The sequence below is a fragment of the Cupressus sempervirens genome, chromosome 6 (assembly GCF_028749045.1).
Source record: "Cupressus sempervirens isolate cs-2001-9-10 chromosome 6, ASM2874904v1, whole genome shotgun sequence".
In the NCBI taxonomy this organism is placed as follows: Eukaryota; Viridiplantae; Streptophyta; class Pinopsida; order Cupressales; family Cupressaceae; genus Cupressus; species Cupressus sempervirens.
In genome coordinates, this window is record NC_143123.1 from 550,916,848 (window position 1) to 550,943,931 (window position 27,084).

Here is a 27,084-nt window from a genome sequence, read left to right on the forward strand (position 1 = left end):
CATGTTTTTGATAGAGTGAAAACATAATATATTATTACTAGAATAGACAATCTACCAACCAGAAAAACTAGTTGATCAGTATACAACTTCAGAATTATCTCAATTCCATTTACTATTGTCAAAAAACTTGTTAATCAGTTGGCCTAAGAGGTGATAGTTTAGGCTTGACTTCCATTTGATCTAAATAGTTATGAGCTTGTAACCATATATCACAACAGTGGGGGCCTTTGTACATATCCATTTTCATCATCAGAGAAAAATTGAGCTGTGCTGATGCGGGATATTCTTCCGATTGATATTTTGTTGTCACGTCTCTGAAAGGCCAGTGACCAATAATAAAAATATGCTAGAACAAATAAACAATTGTCAGATAAAATTCCGACGCATGAAAAAGCATTCGACAATTAAAAACTCATATTATACCGAAAAAGCTAAGAATTTGTCTTGTTATTGCAGAGATATAAATGAGGTCACGCCATAATAATCGCCGAATAGAAAAATACGTTTTGATAATAAATTTTAAGCGTAAATGGTCTTAAAGATCTCTAATAAATGCTCCGTATCTGGCTACGCTGGAAATGGGCAAACTGTAATGTAGATATGGCCCAAGATCACAGTAAACTATACGCAAGCGAGTTGCTCGTTTTTGCAAAGAATCCATTCAAATGGGAGTCGAAATCATACACCGTAGGTCTTTTCGGATGATTTCGCAAAGCACCCATAACACCCAGTTAAATGCCGTAATCCAGTCATTACGCTTTTGAGAAAGGAAATGTTATTCTAAGATTAACTTCTCTCGTACACTTCACAAATATGGATAGCAAAGATTTAAAAATTCCATGTAACTTTCTACTTTTGTTCTTTGGTACAAAATTTGAGATATATCAGAGCCGATGTCTTTTAGGCTACACAGCTTCTCGATTACCAGCCACGTATTCAAGAAATCCTTGAAACCACGAAAAAAAAAACACGTCGCCGCATTTGACTCCTGTCAGTTAAAGAATGGCCAACAGTAACACTCTCACATGCGTTGCAATATGTTGGATTTCATCCTTACAATGGTCAGTAGTGATAATGTTCACGAGTTACTAAAATTGAGATGGATAAATGTAGCACGATGAAAATAAAAGGATGCAAGCTGTAAGAGCACAAGAAGAGATTCAAGAATGATAAAAATTGAGCATAAGCCATAATTGTCACACAGCTGTACAAGTGAAGAAATTTTAATCTACAAATGGACCATAACAAAATAAAATTGATGACACCTGAATTAGAAGATGTGAAGCTATCCATTTAATAGACACTTCAGACATCCGAGTCATTCCAAGGTGCAAATGCCCTGTAATAAATCAGGAAAGGAGCTTTCTCTAAAAAACGAGAAATCTCTCTGCTAGTAAAGAATAATACAGAAAGGCTTGTAAAGGCAGCTGCAACCCACTTTGAATTTTCAGGAGTCCTCAATACAATCAATCAAGAAGAAAGCAGCTGTATGGGAGCAAGGTAACATTGCTACATATGGAATATGAAGTACAAAACCTGTACAAAGAACATCTCAAGAGATACACTGTTGTTTTGAGATGATTACCGCTTCCCATAGCATATGCACACAAGGAGCTCTAGATCAATGGAATAATCATTCCAAAACAATGTGTGAATCAGTGTCAATGATAATACAAACCCTCAAACAGACTAGACCGACTTCTCAGCCACTGCATCATCTCTTTATCTAAAGATGAGTTATTCATAACAGCATCAAACATGGGGCTCCCTAAAAGACCCCTATTATTCTTGAATTCCCAAAATTCACCCCTTGGCCATGGCTTTTGAGGTTCTCGCTCCTGTAAAGAATATGAGAGTATTATGGAACATTGTTTCAAAAGAATTCTAATTAATCAAGAACAACATTAATCACACTACTCACCATCCTCCTTATCAGCTCTGCATGCTCTTTAAAGCCATAATCATGGGATAATTCTTGTTTGTGGGTTTTGGCATAGCATGATGAGATGTCTGGAAGAACTAAGCAACCTCTCCGTGCTTTATTTAGGGTAGCGCCAGGGTCTGAGGAAGTCTGCTTGAACCAATAGATGAGCTGACCTAGTGCATAGTCCTTGCTGTATTTTTTTTGCCACTCTTGAAACCCTGCTCCCAAGCTGTCCGCATACTTAGGACCCAGATCAAGGGGACTGATATACAGAGGCGGAGATACTAAAGGACCATAATCCTGTGGCCAATAACAACAAAATAATAAAAATTCTGCATCAGATAACTATTGAAATGGTTTTCTTAGTTCTACGGATTATATGCAGAAGATATTGTAATTTGTCACTAAATGCATTAAGACAAGGTAACTAGCATGGCTATACAATTCACCACTTTGAGGTGCTTCTAAATTCTGACTATGCATCTCAAAGCTTGTAGTACTCACAAACATGCATATACAGTAACAGTGAATATAAGTGGTCTTGAGTGTGAACAAATAAAACGCCCTCTTTTGGGTTGAATTGATCACGACTTACAAGACTTTTAAAGAAGCATTTTGTATATGCATACAAGTGAATCAAATCTGCAGCAGCATCATGACGACATCTACATGATGATGGCATATTCTGCAACTCATCTCTTAACCTGTAGCCAATAATGACAATTATTTTAAAAATAAAACGAGTGGCTTGTATGTTACTAGCTTTTCCACAAGTACATTAGCCTATAAAGTTGTTAAGTAGGCCTTTACTAGCAGATAAAGACAGGCTCTTTCCTAATTCACAGATGAAACTGAAAACTCAGAAGTAATTCACATAATTCTTACCACAAAAAAGATTCACAAACATTTCTGTATATTCTTGGAACAACTTAGATCACGCATATTACAAAAGTGCCACACATGCTACCTATACTTGCAGAGAAAGACGGGCTCTTTCCTAATTCACAGATGAAACCAAAAACTGAGAAGTAGTTCACACAATTCTTTCCATAAAAAAGATTCAGACATTTTTGTATATTCCTGGAACAACTTAGTACATGCATATTAGAAAAGTGCCACACATTATACAACTATTTAAAATTAAAAAATGGTGAATTGTATGCTCCTCTTTTCCATAAGCATATTAACCTTAAAAAATTGTTAAATTGGCTTTCACTTGAAGATACAGACTGGCTCTTTCCTAATCAACAGATTTAACTGTGAAGCAATTCATATAATTCTTACCACAACAAAGATTCACGTAAACTTTTCTCTATATTCTTGGAACCACTTAGTTCACGCATATGAACCTGTTGCTTCAAGCGGTTCAACCTTTCCGCATCAACATGGTTTGCCATGCATTGCAATAACTCCTCAACCAACGAATTCTCACCCTTCCAAAGTAGTGAAACTACTTCTGTAGCATCGAGCTTCCGTAAAGGTGGAGGAGCTTTTTCTGGGTCTTGATGAATATTCCTTATTATGTACCTTGCCTGACAGGGAAAGAAACCATAATCAGAGAGGAATTATCTACATTGAATAGGAGCCCTATATATTTTACCAAACAGATCAAATCAGTCCATCTACCTTGTCAAGAGTAATGGCAAGGTTATGAAGCCTTTGACTGTAGAATCCCTCTGCCTGGCCCCAAAGACAAGATACAATTTGGTCATACTAAGCAAATATGTCTTTTGTGAAATTGTTAACTACCTGATATAAGTACACCTTACTTTCATACCTGAACCTCTGCCTCACCCCTTTCATCAAATCCATACGAAATCTCAAAACCAGCTTTCCTCCTTTCTTTTCTAATATGCTTTATTATTTGGTCAGGAAGCCTGCTTCTTTCGAGATTCATAAATCTCACCTGGTGTCAATGGAAGGGCAGAAAATAAGTATTATCCTTGGTACATGAAAACAAATCTTACTATGAAAATAATAAGTGATAATCCAACACACCACACGAGCTGAATATGCTATTGCCCAGCCAGGTAATCCCGACAGTAGACAAGTCCCAACACCTGCATTGCGCAAATCATTCAAGTCTTCTTGAGAAACAGAATTGGTGCAAGCTTCCAGGAGCAAGTGATGTCTGTTTAATATACTGTGGCACTCCTTCAGGACCTGATACAAGTACCAACCCACAACTAGTTAAAATTTGTTGCCATACTGCAATTTATGCATGTCATTAATGATATGCCATATCAAGAAACTGGAAAAGATGATGTAGCACAGAAACTACACTACAATGGTGTCTGCCACTGTGCCTGATTGAATTGACGAACATCACCTTTTGATAGGCCCCTGCCCCAGCAAGATTTAAGTAGCTACCTCTGCAACCATAAGTACCACACAAGCACACAGATGCCTCGTACTCTTCCTTGCTCTGCAAAAAGTCCGTGCAGTCAGTTAAAAATAAAATTGAATTCCATCAGGCTCTTAATAACAGTTATGTCAGATATTCTTACTTCTGTTAAGGAATTATAATCAAATGTGATTTCTTCCCCATACTGAATAGGTCGTAAAGTATATAGGCCTATTTGGTATTGTCCTTCAACGGCAGTAACCCTGTTTCAGAGAATATGGAAGAAGTAATCAACAATCAAATAAATCAATAAAAATATCGAAGCAGCCAATGACCTGGCTTGTACATACATCTTATCTTCGTGTAAAAATAAATTATATTATATGCTTAAAGGCAATAGCTTCTTTCTATCATCTAATATTGACTCAAATGTTATGGCTTTTGGGCCATGATTTTCCTAAGAGATCCTAAGAAGGCAGCTAATTTGACTGAGAAAGCTAGTCAAGAAGCAAAAAAAAGTTGTGCCAAGTAAAATGGTTAAATATTTAGTGTTTTCAAAACCCACAGATATATCTGCACTTTTGGAATTTTGTACTTCAAACTGCACAAGTTATAATTAAGTTGATCGCAGAAGAAAGTTAGCCAATCAGAAATGAGAATAGATATAGCAATTGTTTTTCATTTCAAATAATGGAAAAACAATTGCACAATTAACAGATATAGATCGCTTCTGCTTATATTGATGGCTCTCAGAACTGAGTCAGCGTAATTCTTAGTACTATTGTGGAGCTGCATGCATGGAAGTAAGAACCAAACCACATGCATGGAAGTTAGAACCAAACCACATGCATGGAAGTTAGAACCACACAAATAAAAATGTTTTAACTTTTAATTTCTGAAGTCTAGATAACTGGCCATTAACTGTGGCCCAGTATTGGGGCCTGGCCAATTTGAACTGACCTGTTGTTTAAAATTGTAAAGTATTCTTTTTGGTCAATTATAAGCAGTAAACTGTGGTTTATTTAACAAACTGCAATTGAACACAAATATTTTGAATAATGAATAAATCATGGTTTTATGGCATCTTTTAATCACATGTTATAAACCCGAAAATTATTTTTTTTAAGAGCTTAGAACTTGGTTAAAAGTGGAAATTGTTTTTTAATGGGATGTGCCATTGAGGTCCATATGGTGACAGGGGTATTGCCTCTCAACCTCACTGGGACCTGCCATCCCACATACCCCCACCCTAGGAGTTTCTTACATATATTGAACACCCAACCTAGCTTTACAAAGAAAATAATAAAAACTAGTTTGGGCTTCATCAGATAGAAAAAGCAACATTTCTGTACTCTGAGCCATACTGTAAAGGATTTTCCATACTTGATTGAGAATTTGATACGAAACTAGAATTTGAGAGTGATTAGCAGAAATCTACATTACTGATCCTAATTCTGATACAGGTTTGGGTAAATGTGTTCAGCAAAAAGAAAAATTCTTTGGGTTCATGTTCAGTATATATATATATATATGTCATACATGTTCAAAACTTCAAAAAACAATAAACATAACAAGTTAGAAGCATGATACTCATAAATCCATAATTGACAATAAAATTATAAATAAAATACCACATATATCATATTTATAATTTGCAAAACTTTCAAAATGTCATTACAGAACAGAAATTCAAATTGCAAGACATAGTTTATATTTAATATTCGTATTCCTTCCTCACGGTGATCATAGGCATCAAGGTCAGCATTTGGTTCAACTTCAGTTGAACCACACTCCATGCTGGGTACCATTAGGCATGAGGGGTGGTCATACCCATATTACCACAATTATAAGTTAGAAGTGTGATACTAATAAATCCATAATTGCCAATAAAATCATATCCATAATTGCAAAAGTTAAAAATGTATTTGCAAATGGATTTTTTGGGGTGCAAAATAGTTTCCCAAAGCATGTGAGGCTCATTTTTGGCACTCACAGCCACAGGTGCACCCAGGTTCAGCCCAGGCAACCTAGTTCCTACCACAGGAGCCCAAGTGGAACCCAGAGGAGAACCAGAACCCAACCTCAAATAAAGGAACCAAGTTAACTTAGGCAGAACTAAATCAGTAGTTTAAAACTCACAAACTTGTGAGTTCCTGTCACACTTCCTAGCCAACTTACTGGCAAGAGTGGAGTGAATTTTTCCATAATTCTAAGCAAGGCAATAGCAAGTTAGACAAATTCATGCAAAAAAAGGTCCGTGGCCAAAACAGCATCAAAACAGTCATTTGAAAAAAAAAAAAAAAAATTTGCTCACTCTTTCAACATGAAGACAAAATCATCAAAAGCTCATGAGTCTAAAGGTCTGTGGTTTCGAAGGCCTTATACTGGACTTCGTGGCAATCATTCTGCCTCTTGACTCCATCCCATATCATGACCTAAGTTTGTCAGTGAGCTCATTATTCTGCCAGAGGCTCAGCCATATGAAACTTGAGAAAACTACCTCAAGAAATGGGTCCTACTCTGTTTTCAAAAGGCGAAACCGAATTTGCTTTAGGCCCATGTTATCCACAGAAAAACTGTAAAACTAATGAGAAGCTTTTGTGATTATATAATCATATGCCACTGATGTGCATTTATAACCTGTTTTGTATTTTAATTGATAGAAAAACTATTTGAAACTTCTGTAAATTCAGTTTTATCATTATGCATGTTTTTCAAGATTATCTTACAATTTACGTGTGTTAACTTTTTATGAATGCAAATTTTGCCAAGTAACTTTGCTGAGCCACTGAATCCGAGTCAGAATTGGGTCTGCCAAATTAAAATTGAATATTATTTATTTAACCATTTTATGTTTTTTAATCCTTCTAGGTATGATATTGTAAAGAAATACAATAGTGTCTTATTCCATATTTAGAGTAGTATAGCATTTATTAGTGCAATACGTTTTTTTTCCATTTTAAACCAGTGAAAACAGGGGACTTGCACCCCCCCAAAAAAACAACCTCGAAGTACAAGTCTCTGGGACATCCCTGCACCAAGTACTTGGAGTACCCAAATACCCCCAGCTCTGCCATTCCACAACCACAGTGGTGTCGAAATGTGTATTTAAATTTCTGTTTGGATTATGATTTTTAAATGTTACTGCTAGGTATATATTATGTTACTGTGTTGAATGTTAAACAGTTCTGGTTCATGTTTCAATTTTGCTAGAATCAAGTATTTCAATTTGGTAGGTTATAATGAAACATCATTCATAACTAAAATCTCAAGTTCTGTATCTATTTCCCAAAATTGAGCCCCCCACCACATCCCGGAAGCCCACCCCAACATACCCAAGCACCGGCGTAACACTGTTTTAAACCCAAGAAGTTGAATTCCATTTACACCTTCAATTTGTCAAGTCAATGATGTGTATTTCAAAATTTCTAGCCAATAGTATCTTTCAAGCCCATCAAGAGTCAGAAAGAACCTAATTAATTACTCACGAGCTAATAACAACACAGAAGAGTTTGGAAGAGACCACAATTACTATAAATAGAAAATTGGTCCCAGGCATACAGCTTGGCATTATGACAGAGACAACAGGCACATAAAAGTGTCTATTCAGGTTTCGCAAACTAAAAGAATTAAATATTTGACATAAGAAAATAAAGATTCACCATGACATGTGCTGCTCGGGGCATGTTATGATGTTTAAGTTGTGGCAATATTAAAAAAGCAGTCCAAGTTCAAGTCTGTGATGAGCCACTGAACTCACAGGCTTCAAAACTCTGCTGCGCAATTGAAATTGTGGGCTTGAACAGCATTAATGCTTGGGGATCAGGCCTCCAGTTTGTGGTGTCCCCAGATGGTTCCAGTTAACAGTCAAACTTCACCAAACAAAGAAAAAGCCTACCATGATGTGTATCAAGCTCAAGCGTGAAAGTAACGACACTAGAATTGCTGCATTTTTCTTTAATATATTTCTGGAAACTGTGGAATAATGCAATCAGTTCAAGTGTTTTTATTTTTAATTGAACAAGTGCATATAAAGTTCTAGTAAGGAAAAAAGTAGTCAGAAATTTACTTGGCTTCACAATTAGGTCGACAGGAGTGACAAATACGGCTGGCATAATTAGCCTTGTGCATCGCATCAACCACGACTAAATCATACCCTGCGCCATCACTCTGCAAATTGAAATCATAAACCATATAAGCTTTTGCATAATGATTTACATATAATCTTATATTTGGTGAAAAATACATTGACAGCATCTATTCCACCAAACATGAAAATGCAAAAGAGGATTTTCTTACCTTTGGCCTCTCTAAAACAATATTATAGAACTCTGGGGCAGGGTCTTTATCCTTCTTCTGAAAAGACCTGATCCCATCCTGCTTCTCATACCATCTCCAAGCAGGATAAACCTGCAGAACAGTCAGAATATATATTAGTTATGTTTATCAATTTTGTAAAACCAAATAAAAAATTTGTAAACGCTAATTTAAAAAAATTAAAAATCATAATCTGTTTGTTCCATGAACACTAAATCTAACTATTAATTAGTTTTCTGCATAATGTACCTGCATTTTAAAACTCGCTTTTATGCTTACTAGGTGTCCCATGTATAATCAGCTTCTCACTATTAAGATTATGGATTTGAGCTGAATATCCTTATTTCACTTGTTATATTTCCAACACTTGATTCTTTGTTTGATAAGATATTGTATCTAAATAAATTGAACGTATTCATGCAGATCCGATTGAAGACTCTGATACAGCTTGAGAATAGCAGCATTAATCTGATGATGGTTTACTGAAGTAGATTTCATTAGCAATGAAATCCTGCAAAATGCCAAAAACCTAAGTTGCTTAACAGTGGAACTTTTATGGGCATTCCAGGGTACGAAAGTGCCGGAATCTGATTCTGAAATGAATCTCCTACAGGTACACACCTGGGATTTGTGTTTTTAAATGCCGAGATGTTTAGTGTTTCTAGTTCGATATTTTTAGACCTAGACTGCTGATTAGCGAACTCTGAACTTATCTACCATGAGATTCTGGCTTGATCTTTTTGATACAGAAATCTGAATTTAAATTATAATGATATGTTTCCAAATTTGAAATCTGTAATTGTTTTGTTTATCTTATACATAGATGATAGGTATATAACTATACATGTGTGTGTGCAAATTTGAAATCTGTAATGGTTTTGTTTATCTTATACATAGGTATATGACTACACGTGTGTGTGCATAAAAATATACATACATATTTATTTGTATGAACATACCCAAACCCCTACAAAAATTTCTACAACAGCTGAGAGCAAAGTGAGATGAAGAGTTTGGGAGAACTTGGATAGCAAATTTTGCAAGTGATTGCAAGATCGAGAGGAGGAAGAGGAGCAAGAAGATTCAATCCTGCAAGTGATTCACCAAGCACAAGGTAGGTTTTAAGTCTTCTATTTTACTATTTTCTTGGTTTTACATTTTGATTTAATTTTGGATTTTCATTCTAGTTTGTTACATTTTTTTCCAAAAAAAACATGTTCAAATTTGTCATTAGAATGCATTGTTTGAGTTCAACTTTAATTTTTAAATCTTTATAATTTGTGTTGGTATCTTGTTAGTTTTTTTCTTGTTGAAATTTTAATTTTGAATGCATTATCATTATGTCATTATGCTGAAAATATTATTTGGTTATTAACTTATGCTTAAACTTATTTCAATTTCTTTATTTTACCAATTAGGATGAAATCTATGATTTTGTGAAATGCAGTGTATGAATGGCCTCTAGTCGAAGTGTAGAAGACATGAAAGTGCATGAGGGAAGTCAAAGTGCCAGTTTATCTGAGTAAGAGGCTGATCCAGAGGCAGAATCCAAACCTCATTATGTTGCACCAGAAGCACCTTCTATTGATTGCCCCTTTGAGACTTTGGCACCATTTGCTGGGGGTCGTTTTGATCCAAAATCCCCTCTAAAACAGTTTTCTATCAAAGTCACTTTCTACAGCTACAAGTGGCGGTACACGGATGGAAATTTAGTTTTCATGGTGTAGAATGGCATGGCAGCATTACTAAAGTTTATTCAAACCTTCTCCTTTGGACTGAATATGGTGTGAGTTCTTGCAAATTCTTTGGAAATGCTGAAGAAGTATAGAATTGAGATAAACAAATTGTAGGGCATTATTGATGATAGTGCAGTTTCAGTGCCTTGATCTTTGGCTGGTAGGCAACAGATCCAGGCTATTCAGCAGTCATATGGGAGGCGAGATACTTCTACATATATCTTGCATCAGTGAGAGGGGACATTTAAAATCAGCTTCCATTCCTTCATACATTCATAACTCAGCAGGGGACAGCAGCAAGGGTAAAAGGAAGGTAGGAAGTTCTAGCACTAATAACCCCATTGCTGATTTATTTAATGTCCACAAAGGATCAGCTAGATGATGCCATTGGTGAATTCTTATTTGTCACTGGCATCCCATTGCATGTTACTCGATTTCCCTATTATAGGAAGATGAAGTCTATGGTGACAAAGGACAGAGGGCCATCCTTTGTGCCACCTAGTGAGCACAAATTGAGGACCATGGTCTTGGATAGGCAGTATAAGAAGGTTGGGGTTTTGATGGAAACGATGAAGGCATGTTAGATGGAATCGGGTTGCAACATTATTATGGATGGGTGGTGGACATTAGCCATCGTCCACTCATCAAATCATGGTCACATGCGTTGAGGGGGTCACATGCGTTGAGGGCCCATACTATTTGAAGCCAACTGATTGTTCAAGGCATTGTAAAGATGTTGATTTCCAGTTTCACATCCTTAGGGAGGCCATTGAGGAGGTTGGATCATAAAATGTGGCCCAAGCAGTGACAAGTGTTGCACGTGTACAAAGCTGCAAGGAGGCTTGTTGAGGCCTCCTATAGACATATTTGGTGGACACCATGTTGTGTGCATGCCATGAACAATGCACTCAAGGAAATGGGGAAATCGACTGGATTAGACAAGTGGTTAATGTTGGTAGAGAGGTGCAGATGTTTGTTTGCAATCACCATACTTCACATGCACTCTTCAAGGGCTTCGCGAAGGAGTTCCTGAAACCAATTGAGACTAGATATGTTTCATATTACATTCTCTTGGAGAGAATGCTTGAGTTGCTAGAGCCACTGCAACTCATGGTTATGAGATAGGAATTGAATCGATGGGCTAAGTCCAAAACAGGGTAGGGGAAGAGGGTGAAGGAGATAGTGAAGAGTGATCACTTTCAGGTTGATGCAAAATACAGTCTCCATTATTTCTCTAGTTTTGAGGTCATCAAATATGGTGATGGGGATTCATCTACCCTTGGAGAGGTTTATGAGTTCATCAATTCCATGCTTGGCTAGATGAGGGTGGTTGTGCATGAGATAGACGCCACTCTAGCATTCTATACTGAGCACATTCAACCTATCATTTACCACAGGTGAGAGAAGTTGAACACTCCTTTGCACATGGCTGCCTACGTGTTGAACCCTAAGTGGTACATTCCTAGGCCAAGTAGAGTTACACCACTTCAAGATGATGATATGAAGGTCGGGATCTTCTGATGCATTGGTAAGATGATTGATAATGAGACTGTTGCCCAGATTCACTTAGAGTGGACAGAGTTCGCCAGTCTTACGAGTAATTGTTAATTCAATAGAATCAATACTCATTAGTATCTAGAGATTAGTAACTTCAAAAATAAATTTTGCTGTTGGTATGTTTACGAGACATGACATTAAGTTTCGGGATACTCAAATTTGGCAAAAACGGATCTTAGAACTATGGCAATGAAGCATCCCATATTGTAGTGGAAATGCCATGGATCACAAAGAGCAAAGATTACCACACTAACCACCTAATTCCTTTCTCAAGTTTGTAGTTCCTCATCTTTATGAGTTATAACCTACTCGAGTTTTAAAAAATTTAATTTTAGAGTTTTAGTTTTCTAATTTTCTAATTCTCACAATGACCATTTGTTTGCTATCTCAGGTTTCTAGTTCCTTGGTTGCAAAGAGGAACTGGTCGACATACAACTTCATCGACTCCCTTAAGAGGAACAGACTTACCTCTAAGAGAGTGAAGAAGCTAGGTATTGTACACAGTGTCTTGCGTATAGTGGATCACAAGACACGTTGGTACAAAGAGAGCCCAACAATATGATGGAATGTAGAGCCAAAGGATCCAGCTCAGATTGATGAGGACGAGGCTGCAATAAAAGCCCATACAGGGCTAGTTGGTGTTCATTTGACGGAACTTTGGCTTAGAAGATGATTAGTCATTAGAGACCTCCCATTGTTACATTTCGTCATTTTGACATGATTTTAGATTTTGACATTTGTAGAACTTTATACTCACTATGAGTTTAATATTGATCATGATTCATTATATCACGCCATGCTACTCTTGTCATTGTAATCATAATCATCTTTATGATATATAATATTTCAAATTTGAACAATAATTTCATTTATATGAATCATCAATCATATCAATATGTCACTATGTTGAATGTTGAATGGTTCTTCATTGTTTTGGAATTTTGCTATGTACAAACTTCAAATATATTATATTTGGTGTGTCACACTGAAACAACTTTTCAACTCTCACAATCACTTGTGGTGGTGGTGTGTGTGTGTCTGTATGTATATTTGTGAGTGTATGTGTATATGTTGCCTATGCATAAATGGATAATGCTTAAGTGTATACTCATGATAGAATATAAGATATTTATAATTAAATATTTTAGTTTTTTCTCATGTCTTAGATGATTACATATTTATGAAGGTGATAGAAAAATATTTTTCCCAGATTTTTAATGTTGTCTAGATGAGAATCTACTCAAGTTTCATATCTCCTGTCGTAGATTTTTATGCTGTTAGGGCAGGAGTATACAAACCCAAATAATCTACTCGTGCTATGTTACGCTTGCATTTAACAAGGACTAAGATGATTATATCTAGTTAAAAATGTGGATTATTGATAGCTTATAGGTCCCAGTTTCTTTCACATTCACAACTTCACAATACTCAAATATCCCAATCAGCCACCAGTTTTTGATCAAGGGGGTTAAAACATATGATGCAGAATCAAAATTTTCTCTTGCATTAGTACACTGAATCTGGTAACAGAGCAACAGATTAAGTCTTTGCAAAAAGTTGGATACCATTCGCTCCAAATGGTAACACTTGGTAGCCAAGGAACAAGTATCATTGTACTTGACAGCTACCTTAGAAGTTTATAGAATAAACACTTCTGTACACTACAGTGGATCTAAAAAATAGCAAATTCAAGAAGTAATATTATGGATGTGATGCTTGGTTGTGTACTCCACAGAATACAGAAAACAAATTATTTATCCTTCAAAGTATTCAGTTTCAAGGTATGGCTAAAATGCTTTAGAAAAGTCATTTCAAGCACAAAACAATCTATGATTCATCCAATTTTATGTACTCCGTTCTACTTCCCTGCTGTAGTAGAATGCCTATTTACCTCATAAAATATAGACTCTTTTGAATCTTAAGCCACTCAGTGCACAAAAGGCTTACGTAATACGTTAAAGGTTACTAAATAAAGAATTTTTTTGGTGCTAATATTCATCAAAAGTGTAACATTAGCATTTTAGAACAAGGGTTTAGTTGATTTTATTGTGTCAGTTATCAAAATTTATCATATATAATTTACTTTAGTTCACCCATCCAATCTAATATATTTTTTGCAAGATTTGCCCAAGTTATACTGCATATATTGTTTAAGCATCAAGTCAGATCACACTCCACCCATCATCAGAGACAAGCTTGAAGCTAGACATTTTAAAACCTACTCATAATAGAATGCCCATATTTTGTCTGCATCATTGCACCTTTCTAACCCAGAATGTTACATATAGCATTTATGGTTCAATTAAATTCACTACTTATAATCACAACTAATTAACTAAAAATAATCATATATAACATATTTTTTATATATCAATTTCATCATCATGGAATAGGGTCAGAATGTTGTTAAAAAAATTAACTAAAAACTAACAAGGAAAGATGGTATATTTTAATTAATAAACAAAATAGTTGAGTGCAGTTCATGGAGGATACATTGCAAAACAGGCACCCATAGGTCCAGCCCAACATCATTTCCAATATTGACTTGACAAATTTGTATGTAATTTAAATCCTATTCCAAGGGGTCGCATCAATCAACACATCAAATTAAGGCCAAAACATTTTTTGTAATGTGATACGACTATCTTTTAAAAACATGGATAAATTGAAAATAGCATTGAGTTTATAATAGACTTTATCAAAGATTCAAAAAATGTTTACAAGATATTCAATCAGAAATTCATAAATCGTAGATCAGAATTATACAAATAAACAATTGATCTTTCACAAAGTCAGATAAGCGTTAACGTGTAAAAAAAGCAATGGATCATATGTAAAACATCCAATTTGGAGATTTGTTTCCTCTGCAAAATCACAGTTTTTTAATGAAATAGCTGGTGATTTTTTCTCAAAATAAACATGAAAAAATTACAATCCAAACACCCAGATAGCATGTAATCACAAATCAACCATTCCTTTACTGTTTTTGACTAATTTTACTTTTGCAGCTGATTTTCTGGACGCGTTATGGTTTTCAACACTCAAATATGAGAATTTATTTTCCAAGCTGCACTTGAAGCAAAATATTGGTATGGTCAGAACTCCAGATAATCTCAAGGACTTACTTGGAAGAACAATCGATAATTGTTTTTGGGTCTAAAGAAGAAATATTTCCTTCTTGTTGCTTGCTTCCGCCTAGCTGTGTTCATATATTACAGTTCAAATGCTGTGTTTTCAGTAGCCTTCATCTGATATAAAATACTCTGCCTCGCTATATTTACGTATTTTAGCTCCAATGCAGTTTAGGTAATCTTCTTCTAAATATAGTATGATGTTTAGTTTTACATAGGTGTACATGATCATTTAAGAGAAATAACAATTTCATTAATCCCACAATCAATACATCTAGATGAGTTAATGGTGTAATGGGTTATCACTTGTCAGATACAGTAGTTCTCATTTCAAGCACCCTTCATAACGTTTTAATGTTAGTCCCTCTGCTGAGAATGGATTCTTGTCATTGTTTTTATATGTAATCTTGCCAATGAAAATGAATCTGATGACTGTTTTTATCACTAACCCATCTCTATTGAATATGTGTGGCAAGTATTACATAGAAGGGATATGAGTCAGTTTCTGCACTCGTGTCACTGCACTAGCAATTGTTTAGCATTGTACATGCTTAACTCGGTCTGGAAATAATCAGGTACCGTCAAGGGAGACCAGAAAATCAACCTCAGCAAGATCAATCAAGATTATGAATGGATTGAAAACAAAGTTACACCCCCCTAGGGGATGAAGGAACGGCAAAATGGAGGGATAAGTTTCTGGGACAGGGGGGCGGAAGGGGGTGTATATACTATATATATGGTACTTAAAATGCTAGTTATGAAAAGATGTATTGCCACATAAGATATAAAGATGTAAATGAGTAAATACTTGAACATTGCATTGAATTGGAACATCAAACATTGAACATAAATAATCAAATTAGCAATGGTCAACACCGGGACATCTCCCCATCCTCAGCAGAGGTGGCGGAATCTGGTGGCACTGCTGGGGACAGGGGAACAAAGTCCCCAAGTCCCCGGTGCGTCCCCATGTTACTATGATTGAAAATGATGATGTCCTACAAGATCCTGATGATTTTGATACCCTAAAGGAGGTCAACATTAATATTGATGCACTTTAAAGACTTATGAGAGGCTCTGACCTAAGAATTTTATCATCAGGACCTGCAGCCCTTTAGTGCAGTTCTCATTGTAGCAGCAAATTATCACCTACATCTGATTTTTTTTTACTTCATACTTAGTTTGTAGGTTGATTCTGTACAAAGCAGATTGTAATTGAAACTTTGAGAACTACTAGTATCTACTATTTAGTTATCATTTATGCACTATGCATTTTGAAATATAATATAATCAATGATTTGAACATAAAGACACAAATTATATTCCACAATCGATGGACTAAAATCTCATTTTTATTTGCTCTATATATTTATAAGCTAATAAAGAGCCTTTATATTTGAAAACAATAGGTTCTTTCTTTCTTTTTCTGCTTTTCTACATTTTTTGGAAATCTGGTTTTTCCCAGTTAAATCCATTTTTTTTTAAAATCTTCAAATTTTGTTTTGCTGTTTTTTTCTCATTAAAATTACAACTACGCCCTTTCTAGTTTCTTCTGATCAAACGAAGCCCAAAAATAGAGATAGGAAACAAATGATAAGTAATCTTTTTCTACAGTTTACCCAAATATAATAATCTCCGAGTATGACTACTAGTTACAACTTAAACTCCATTGAGTTTAAGCCAGTGGTCTTGACAAGTTTGCTAGCATCTCCTACACACAGGCACTCAAGCATGCAGCTGTGCATATTTCAATGCACATCAAAATTCTCACATGTAAATATCTCCAGACCTTACATACACACCACACCAGTCACGAATACAAGGTTGGATAGATCTTTAACATTTCTTTATTCTGCTTGAACCTGTGAGATCTGTTGCGTATCAAGACAGTACTCAATAGACTACAGCAAACACTCTCATTACTTAAAACATGATGTCCAGTACAATGCATAGTTTTTGTTGATAAAAAGCATTCTGGTGATCAAACACTTAACTGTGACTATCTGTACAGTAGCAACTTCTTTCTTGTGTTAAACCTTTTAAACATTAAAAACAAATACATATTCTGATGTTTTTCATTTGATGGAATTATTAGTAGTACAATTTCTACTCAAGTACAATTTTGACAGAGCTTAAACAAAACAAAGTCAAAAGGGGCAGCTTTGTCAATAAGAATTTTTAATAGATGAATTTTGAGCATCTGTACTGATGCTAGCTTTCAATCTGCATACTGTCAAAACATTGTAGTCTCTGGACAGGAAGTGTGATTACAAAAAACTAGAAAGCCACTATCACAGTATACATTACCTCGCCCAAGAACTCTACAACAAAGTCATCTTTCTCAAATCCACCCTCCTTGTTGCAAACAACTCCAAGCCCCTATGAGAAATATAATTGGTATCAAATAAATGAAATTGACTAACACTGGGAACATAATTTTGCATAGGCATTAGGAAGTCATTTCATACCTTCCTATATGCGACATATTTTTCAGTTGACTCACGACTTTGCATGGTCTTCAAAAGACCTTGAAAAAATGTCTGCTTGCAGACATCACCACATTTATCAGCCTGCACTATCATCCTCTGAACAACATCTTGTAGAGGATATTCCATTGGTGTCTTACCAGTGCCTGTGTAATCTCTGACACTTTCATTTAAAACCCGAAGAAGCACCTGCAGATTTTCTTCCCAAGCTGTTACTTCCAAATAAATTTGAGTGTTTGTTAAGATAATAAGCAATGCAATTAAACAAATAACAGGCACCAATGGAGCTCTGCCATATACATACTTCTTCAATAATGGTGTGTCGTTCATCAAAGTTAAAATCTCCCTTTGGCATTGTATCAAAAATGAGGTTGTGTGTATATGGATCAATACCATAAACTTCCTGCTCCAAAACCTCAACTCCAAGTTGTTTCCTTGGTCTGAATTCCTTCAATTCTGGGATATCAAGATGTGCATAATTGTTGTCTGTGTTGTCTTGAGCTGCCCTAAGCTTCTTCTCATAATCATCAGGTAAACACACCTTCATTTTTCGGTGTACTTCATCTTCATCTGTCACTATGACATACTCATCAATAACCTCGTACTTTCTGGTGACGGGTGGAACTAGACTTTCTGTAGTCATTCTAGCCCCCCACTCACGTACACTAATCTCCAACTCGTCTTCGATTCCATACTTTTGTTCATAAAAGCCTCTGTCTTCACCTTCAGAGTCAAATTTCATATCCAAATCCGAATCATCAATATCATTCTTGTCATCTTTTTCTAGAAATTCCTCTTCCAGAAAGCCCGAACTTTCTGATGTTTCAGTCTCTGAATCTGACCAGTGTCTCTTTTTTTGTTTTGAAAACCTCCTTTCACGGTCTGACATATCTTCCTCAATGAAGTCACTACAATCACTATTAGACATGCCTCTCCTCCGCTTACTTCTTTTTGCACCCATTGCCATTCCCCTCCCATATCTCTTCTTTGCATTTGAACTTGTATATAAGCTACTCTGAGATTTGTCCTTGCCCAAACTTGGCATCATCTCATTCCCATTTATAGACTTCTGATGCTGCATATCACCAGAGAAAAATTTTGTAAACTTTTCTTTAAGGCTTTTGAGGTGACGATGAGCTGCTTTGAATATCGCCTCTGCTGCAACATGTCCTTGGGTACCTTTTTTGTGCTCCCTATTAACATCAACAATAACCAAACACAGCAATTCCTATCATAATCATGAATTCCGTTTTCTACTAGAAAGTATCAAATGAGCACCAAATTAAAATCATCCTTACTGGAATGCTTTTCTGCAGAGAAGAAATACATCATCCGCAAAGGAATTTATGCCCTGCATATGTCCAGTGTAGCCACCAGATTTTATTCTTTGCTCAATCTTCAATGCCTGAAACACTCCAGAAAGTAAACTTAATAGAACTGCTGCATAAAATAGGTTCTTCAAATTTTAAATGGATTAGCAATAATAAAAACAGACAACAAACATACCCGTTGCATAAAGTAATCATTTGTGGTTACACCCAATATATCCTTCAGGGTAGTAGATAGATGCCTCTCAATCATCTTATTAACACCATAGCCAGTAGAAGACCTTCCCAAGCGTTCTCCCTTGAAACTGCCATCTTCCATCTGGATTTTTGCAGATTTCCCATTGCTATTTACTTTGAAGCGTTTAGCCAAGTGTGTACGCTGGCGGACAGGGCTTACTGTAATCTTGCTATCAACATGCAAATCATCTATATCCATGGGTTCTCCTTGATCTGCTTCCATTGGTGGTATAACCATATTTCTTCCTGCAGAATCATCAGATGTATGGATATCCAGAGTCCTAGAAGATTTGCATGATCCATAAAATTTGTCATTTATTTGTTTCAGGCTTTTTACTTTGCAGTGTGTCTCTTCGCTTTGATCACCACTACTGCTAGGACCTAGAACATGAGATCTTTGCCATTTCACATTAGAAAACATTCGGGCAACATCTTTGAATTGATAACATCCAGTTATGTCAATGGAGACAATGGAGGGGCAACCATGAAGAAAATGGGCCAGAGCATCAGCACTCAAGTTTGTGCAACTTTTGAGTATAAGATGTTTGATCTTTCCATCTCTGTAACTCCCCTGCAAGAACAAAGAGGTTCAGAAGTTATGCCCTTTAAAAAACTTAGGTAAAATTGAGAGCTCAAACATAACTATTTGACAGATATCACCTACCATATTTGATTGAAACACAACATCACTGCAGGCAGGACCCAAATAAGAAAAGTCAACCCGTCTGGTCTTTGACTTCATTGTTCGAATAACAGTGTTCCAACGTTTGCAAGTAGCAGCAGAGGAGGAAATTGATTTTAAGTCATTTCCAAGGAAATGGAAAACCCTCTCAAGTATTTGACCATCCATCATACTCCCATGTACATTAGTTTGTGCATTGCTAACTTCTTCAAAATGACTAGTTGCTTCTTGATCCAAATCTCCACATGATTTATCAACATCAAAATCTTCCTGCAACTCAATTCTAACATCATTTCTCTTGTCACTTTCTTGAATAACTTGCAACTGACGCCTTTTGGAAGTATCTTGATTTTTACCATGACTGTGACTATCGGGCAATTCAACTCCAAATCTGCTATGACTGCTAACTTTTTCAGATTCCAATAAATATAAGCCTGGATGAGAGTAAGATAAAGAAGATTAGATCCAGAATTGAAAATGGATGAAACAATAATTCAATAAGGTTAGTCAAAGCTTAAGCCAAAAAGTAACAAAAAGTAATACTGCACCTGAACGTGAAAATTTGTGATTATTGCTATGTTGTGAAGAACTTGTGCTTTTATTCCTCTCTAGTTTTCCTTCTGAGTTATGCAAATTGAAACCATTGTCCTTATTACCTCCACTATCAATCGCTGATAAATGTCGTGATATTGAAATGCTGGAAATGTGTGCATCCTTGGAACTTTTTGATTGTTTTGGGTTTAACCAGGCATCCAATACTTCTCCAATAGCTGCTGCAAAGTCCCTACTTTTGTAAGACTTCATAACATGTTCATGCAACTTGCCTCGTGTATATCCCACAAACTGGGGATACAGGCTATGAAAATGGTTTGGTGTGCAATCTTGAAGCTCGTGTTGCTCTGGATCTTTGCATGCTGGACTGACAGTTCCAGGAGGGTGGCATGGAGAATCTAAAACAATGGCCTTCTCCAGAGAATTCAGAGTTGCAGAAAACTCATGGGATATTGGAACCCATATATCATCACTTTTCCTGTAAGCACTGCTATTTTTCTGAAGGATGCCATCAGAAACATGCATCTGAAGTTGTGCAAATGTTAATGGACCCCTCTCATGGCCAGCACCATCACGGTAATACCATTCTCCCATATCTAATTCTAGATCATTCACAGTTTTAACATGTACTGAAGAAATTACTTCACTTGTCTGAGTGATTTCAGCTTCCGGTGCCTGCCGCAAATCAGATATGTCAACCCTAGAAGGTGACAGTCTGACATCCTCTGCAGGCGGACTACAATGCAATTCTGGGTCCGGAATCTGTTCAGCCTTTGCAAACTTTGGTTCCATGTATTGACTATTGGCAGATAATTCCCATGCTAAAGGTCCAGACTCTTTAAAAATTGTGGTATTTCTCTTCAGTACGGGTTTCATTTCACACTGAAAGGAAGATGTGGAAGATGTGATTTTGCCAATATTTGAGACTTTTGTAGCTGGTGACACATGCTGATTTAATTTGTTTCCTATAAGAATCTTGCTTAAATCCCCATTGTTTGTCCTTACAGTTTTCAACACTTCGTGTCCACCATGAGATGTCACAGTTCCCCTTGGTGTTGAAATTTGAGAAACAGGAGTACAAACTTGGTACTTCGACGTAGCAGCATGTGCTTTTGGGGTTGTGATTGATCCCTGACCTGATTGAAAGTGAACTTCGAGTGCAACATCTGTCTTATTGAAATGATCATTCTTCTCTTCTTGCCACTGATAAGCCCAACGAGGCACCTCTAGCCTTTTACATTGTGCAGCATAACAAGAAGCTTCTTTTGCAAACCTGCGTGGATCCAGCACTCTTTCAGATTTCCAAATCTGACACAGTGGAGCACCGTCATTAAGAACTTTTTTCCTCAAGGACCTGTCACAACCACCTACATTTTCACCAATTCGTTTCCAGTCACCACCTTTTGATGGCCATCTGCCAGAAAAATGAGAACAGCCTTCCCCCCGTATGCCGACGGCAGTAGAAACATCTTTATCATAGTCCAAATCTTTTTTCAATGTTGCACCTAATGTTGTTATCTTGGAAACATTAAACTCATTTTCAGACCCTCTACCAAGCTCTGCGTCTCTCCAGCGGTTGCAGTATTTATCATAGCCATCTTTGAGACCTGGAGACCCTGCAAGGACAAGCAACACATTCAACTCTTCTCCCGATGACAATTTGCTAGTTAAATCATTTAAATTACTAAAAACTCATGGAGTAGCTCATAGAAAACCAAAATTTACAGGAACCTTAGAGGTTCCCAGGACTAAAACATGAGCATACTAATTCTTGAACAGCACCTTCAGATTCTGCATTGTGTTCCAAGCTATGATTCACATGTCGGGCTGCATGGCGCAAAGCTTCTGCAAAAACCAATATCTTTAAGACCTCAACAAAAGCTACAGAAATATGAAAAAAGGAACCGTATATGCTTAGAAAAAACCAAAGAAGCAAAGTGGCTTGTGGAAGAAATCAAACTAATAACATCCTAAAAGGCTGCAAATTCTTATAACCAAGAATACGCAAATAATTTGCATGTGATATCCCAACACTATCCCAGTAATGATAGAAGGCAACAACAATTGAAGCAATACCTGAAACAATCTCATTCTCTCTGCCAGGGATGAGAGAAAATCCTTGCATCAGTTTTTCTATCCTTTCATCGATATGAAAATCCTCAAACCAGACATTAGTGGAACTATCCTGCGAAGCTGAATGTATGCTGTCACAATTTGGCACCTGTACATTTTTTGAGTCGTTTTCTGCCACTCCAGTTTTATTACTTGGAATTTCACTGGCAGGTTCACTCTGAGTCTGTGGAAAACACTTGGATGTTAAAAGTGATAGATTTCCACAGGGCACAGGAGATGCAGCATTTTCTAGTGTTACCCATTGATCACTTCCTTCTCGCTTGATTAAGTGATCAGACTGCAGCTGTCCGTTGTCTACTAGCATTCTCAGGTCCGCAAGTTTTGAAGGACCGTGGTCTATTCCAAGCTGATCAATATAAACCCAGCCTCGACATAATTGTTCTTCATGTTCAGGAGGTTCTGACAAAACATTTTGTTCACTCAAGTGTGTATCGTTGCATTCACTTCGTACTTCATCATGTAATCTTACAGAACAATCAGAAGCAGGAGTTTGAGCAGGCGATGCACTCAATTGGACTTCCGCTTCCTTTGAGGACCTTGACTCCTTTACGAGGCTGGAGTAAGCTGACCTACCACGATTACCCCATGAAGCTGCATTCCATCCCTTCCCATCATCCACAACTTGATCAACCCAACCACTGTGAGATTGTCTGCTATCAGAATGTCTGTTATCATCCAAAGCTCGATCATTCCAGCTGCTGTGAGATTGCCTTCCGTCAGCTTGCCTGTTTTCATCCAAATTTCTCTCGCCCCAGCCACTGTGAGATTGCCTGCCATCATCCCCTCGATCCCAGCCACTATGATATTGTCTATAATTCGAATGTCGACGACTCTCCCTCCATTCAACTTCCCTGCGATAATACTTCCTATCATCATATACCTGGCTGCTAGTGTATCTGTTATAATACTTATCCGCATTGTTCTTCTTGTATCCATTCCTTTCTTCATATTGGCATCTCCTATTGTCATAGGAGCTCCGCTCATAGTAACCACCCTTATCTGCACTTCCAGACCGCCTACTAGAATACCTTTCATGTGCAATTCTTGAAGAAGCAGAAAATTCAAAATGCCTTGAATGCCTGTCATAATGACTTCTCGAAGAAGAATTTGACTTAGAATGCCCTGTGTACCTATCAACTGAATATCTTTCATTTGAATTTTTACAGGAAGGTGACTCAAAATGCCCCGAACGTGAATGCAAATCATCTGAAACAACCCCTCTCCTGCTCTTCAATCGAACATCCAACCCACAAAGCTTTTCACTTTGATAATGAAGTTCTCTTCCAATATTGTCCTGGCCCAAACCCAATTCAACTTCCTTGTGCCTTTCATCATGTCTCTCTTCAGCATCATGCCTGCGCAATCCCACTCCTACACCATTTTCTTTAATCCTAGAATCCCAACCATTGCCTTCCTTTGTAACATCCCACCTCGAAGATCGCTTTGGCCTATCCGAATACTCAACACCAGCAACTTCTTCAGAATAACTAGTACTAGCAGTATTCACAGTAGAAGAAACAATAGCATCACTACTACTACTCTTTCCAGACTCTTGAACGTGAAATTTAGCTCTACTACTCCCCACAACATCATTATTATTAGCCTTTTCACAATGATATTCACCACTACTACTCCCTTCCTTCTTGTTCCGCTGCGAATTATCCGCAGCCTGTTGATCATCACCTGGGAGCTGCCCGGAATTCTGACTTTTTTCAAATCCGTGGTTCCCACGAAAGGGCTCGGAGGAGTTAAAATGCTCCATAAAATTCTGTGATGCCACCACGCAAGCAACTCCTCCATCTCCCATGGAAACCATCCAAGTTTCCCAGAATAAAACACATATAAGATAAATCAGCCTACTTCGGGGCTATCAATACTCATATTGAATCAGAGTTCAATACTTCAGCCCAGGATTTCGATCTGCAAAAACCGACACGCAACAAAAATCAAAATTTCAAAAAATAAAAAATACACTTTCAAAACATCAGGACCAAGAATATTAACAACAAATTGAATGTACCGCCAAAACTTAATTAGGGTTTGAATTGAAAGAAAACAAAATTAGGGTTTGACCCGTTGGGTCAGCCAACAGAAGAATGCAAAGAATTAAACGTAAGAGGAGCATGGATACTTCATAATACCTGATCTAGGGTTTCAAAGCCGCGATCTCTGGATGATTTTGACGCAGCAGCCAAGACTACTACAAGAACAGCATACGTATATTCAATGTGTATATGATGTTCCCCTCCGCGCGCGGATTCTTCTGCTTCTTGTTCTTCTTCTCGAGCTATTTCTTTGCCTTTCTCTTGTCTGCAAAGGAGAGGAAGGCATTCTTTCCTCGTTTCGTGACTCCGCTTCTCTATGGGAAAAATCTAGTGATTTTATCAACTGTATATATATTTGGGTAAAATATAGATATTAAGATTTGGAACAAGGGTTACGATAGATTACTATTAATAAAAAAATCCCAAAAAAGGGAGAATTCCTCTTCATTTGGTGAGCATGCACAAAAGAAATTTGCCTTGTCCAACACATTGTGAAGGTTTTTTTTTTTTTTTTTTTCCGTGTGTGAAGGTATGTTGTGATAAAAGTCAGCACTTTTGAGTACATTGATTGTATGGAGGTTTTTAATAAGGTTTAAAGATTGAGTAGTGTATGAATATTATCTTTATTTTTAAAAATAAGAATTAATTAATTAAGATTATCAATGATGTTGTTGAATTTGATTATATGAGAATTTCTAGAATATTAAAATAGATGATTATGGATCAAAAAATGCAATTCTAAAATTCTTTAAACTTCAATCTATCATAAAATTTCAAATTATAATTTTTTAATCAATTCAAATATTTAAGGAGTTGGGGTCATACCTCATTAAACATAATGAAAATTAAATGAAGTGTTTAAAAGTAGTTTACAATTTATTTATTAATGAGAGTATCAATTGTGACTTCATAAATTAGAGTTACAAAAAAAGATCAAAATATTTTAAAGAAATCTATTTTTGAAAGCTCTTGAATTCTTTTGTCAAGAATATTCCAACATCTAGTTCTAAGTAGTCTCCAAGAAAAATAATTACTTTAGTTTTGCATTTCCAACTATTACTACATGAAAATTTTCCTAAACAAATTTTCAAATAACATACATCTACAATTTTGAAATTATTTTCAATAAAAAAAATTAATTCAAAAGATTAATTTCCCCTTTAAAATTTTCATATCATAAATTGGGTTCGAATTTTCTAAACATCTCATAAATTGAATCTACAGAAATCCTCCATCACTCACGAAATTTACTCTTGTAGAAATGTAGGAAAATTCATGATAATGAAAGAAATATTATAAACATTTATAAAAAAAATAAGAGTTTCAATTATGACTTCAAATTACATAAACAATCATCAACATCTAATTCTACAAATAAAATCTCCAAGAAAAATAAGAAATCCTACATTTTATTTTGTATTTCTAAATTCCACCTCTATTACATTAAAATTTCTATCTATAGATTTACAAAAATTCTTTGTAAATATTTCAACATCTATTTCTACAAATTATATATATATATATATATATATTCTACTTTTAATTTTGTATTTCCACTTCTATTACATTAAAAAATCCATCTACAATTTTATTTTTTTAATTATAAATGTTTATAGAAATTCTTATCAAATATCATCCATATCCTTATTTTCAATAAATTTTAAATTTTAAAAATAACTTCTAAAGGTTTATTTCCCTTTCAAATTATCCCTACTATAAAATTCAAATAAGTTTTCTAAACATCCCCTAAATAAGTCCCTCAATAAAGAAAATCGCATGCCCTTTCCCAAAGAGGTAGGGAGGGGATTTATTGGTTAAGAAAATAGTTGGAATGGTTTTGTTCCGTTTTGGTCCGAATAGATATACTTGTAAGATTTTTTTTCGTTAGCGAGTTATCCTCCTCCGTGAGATTTTCCAATGATTTAGGAGAGCAATGATTTTTATTATTATTATCAACCGTTTTCGCTCATGTGGAAAGCGTGTAGAATAGTACTCAACCTCCTTCCATGGTAAGCTTTTTGCTTTTCTCTACGTAGTACAATGTTTAGGTGTTTCATACAATGTGACCACTTATTCTTATTATTTATTTATTTATAATTTCTTTATACTTTAAAATAAAATATTTTGTTTTATGTAAACTTTTATTGTCTCTAAGGGTCCATTTGATTGGTAGAAGATAATTCAAGTTGACATTTGCATAATCTGAATTTGAAAAATTTTGTGTTTGTGTCAAAATGGAATTAGAATATCATACTTCATACTTCTAATTTTGCCTACAAAATGAGGTTACCAATCTTCCCTCTCCAGAGTAAGAGTTGAAAATTTAAACCTAGTTACACTTTTTTGAGGAGTTGCCAAAAATTACATTGCATTGTTTTTTTGAACCCTCCCATAGCAAGGTGTGTTTACCATTCCAAATATTTCACCAATCGTCATGGCAACACTTCTGGCCTTCAATGGTCTCACAATCAACTCCATCACAACTTAGGCAAACATGAGAGCTCAGATCTCATACCAATCAAGGCCTCAGACCTAATCCACAAACTTGTAGAAAAGCTTCAAAATCCCTTCAATTGTTGGACCAAGGGTCAATTGGAACAAGAAAAAGCCCT

General features: G+C 36.0%; 1 protein-coding gene across 2 annotated transcripts; it reads right to left on the reverse strand.

Moving 5' to 3' along the window:
- Window positions 1–1,270: 1,270 nt before the first annotated feature.
- SDG2 (SET domain protein 2) lies at window positions 1,271–24,790 on the reverse strand. 2 transcript variants are annotated; one of them, XR_016353073.1, is made up of 22 exons: window positions 24,569–24,790; window positions 22,371–24,347; window positions 22,077–22,139; window positions 20,291–21,910; window positions 19,725–20,176; window positions 19,002–19,631; window positions 18,794–18,900; window positions 17,800–18,688; window positions 17,478–17,684; window positions 17,317–17,388; window positions 8,568–8,678; window positions 8,338–8,438; window positions 4,432–4,531; window positions 4,254–4,349; window positions 3,923–4,087; window positions 3,702–3,830; window positions 3,551–3,604; window positions 3,209–3,456; window positions 2,810–2,921; window positions 2,520–2,628; window positions 1,922–2,224; window positions 1,271–1,838 (listed from the first exon to the last, which is right to left on the reverse strand). XR_016353073.1 is itself a non-coding variant. In XM_089788896.1 (21 exons), the coding sequence occupies exons 2-21, from the start codon at window positions 24,241–24,243 to the stop codon at window positions 1,662–1,664; spliced, it is 7,506 nt and encodes a 2,501-aa protein (XP_089645022.1). In that variant the 5' UTR covers window positions 24,244–24,347; window positions 24,569–24,790; the 3' UTR covers window positions 1,271–1,661. The 2 variants fall into 2 exon arrangements, 1 of the variants encoding a protein (XP_089645022.1); XM_089788896.1 differs by lacking the exon at window positions 2,810–2,921.
- Window positions 24,791–27,084: the final 2,294 nt, after the last annotated feature.

Coding starts and splice junctions, on each gene's coding strand:
- SDG2 (XM_089788896.1), bottom strand. CDS start 24,243: ATGGTTTCCATGGGAGATGGAGGAGTTGCTTGCGTGGTGGCATCACAG. Junction 21,911..22,076: donor ACACAATGCAGAATCTGAAG/GTGCTGTTCAAG, acceptor TTGTCCTTGCAG/GGTCTCCAGGTCTCAAAGAT. Junction 8,439..8,567: donor TTGTTTTAGAGAGGCCAAAG/GTAAGAAAATCC, acceptor TTCAATTTGCAG/AGTGATGGCGCAGGGTATGA.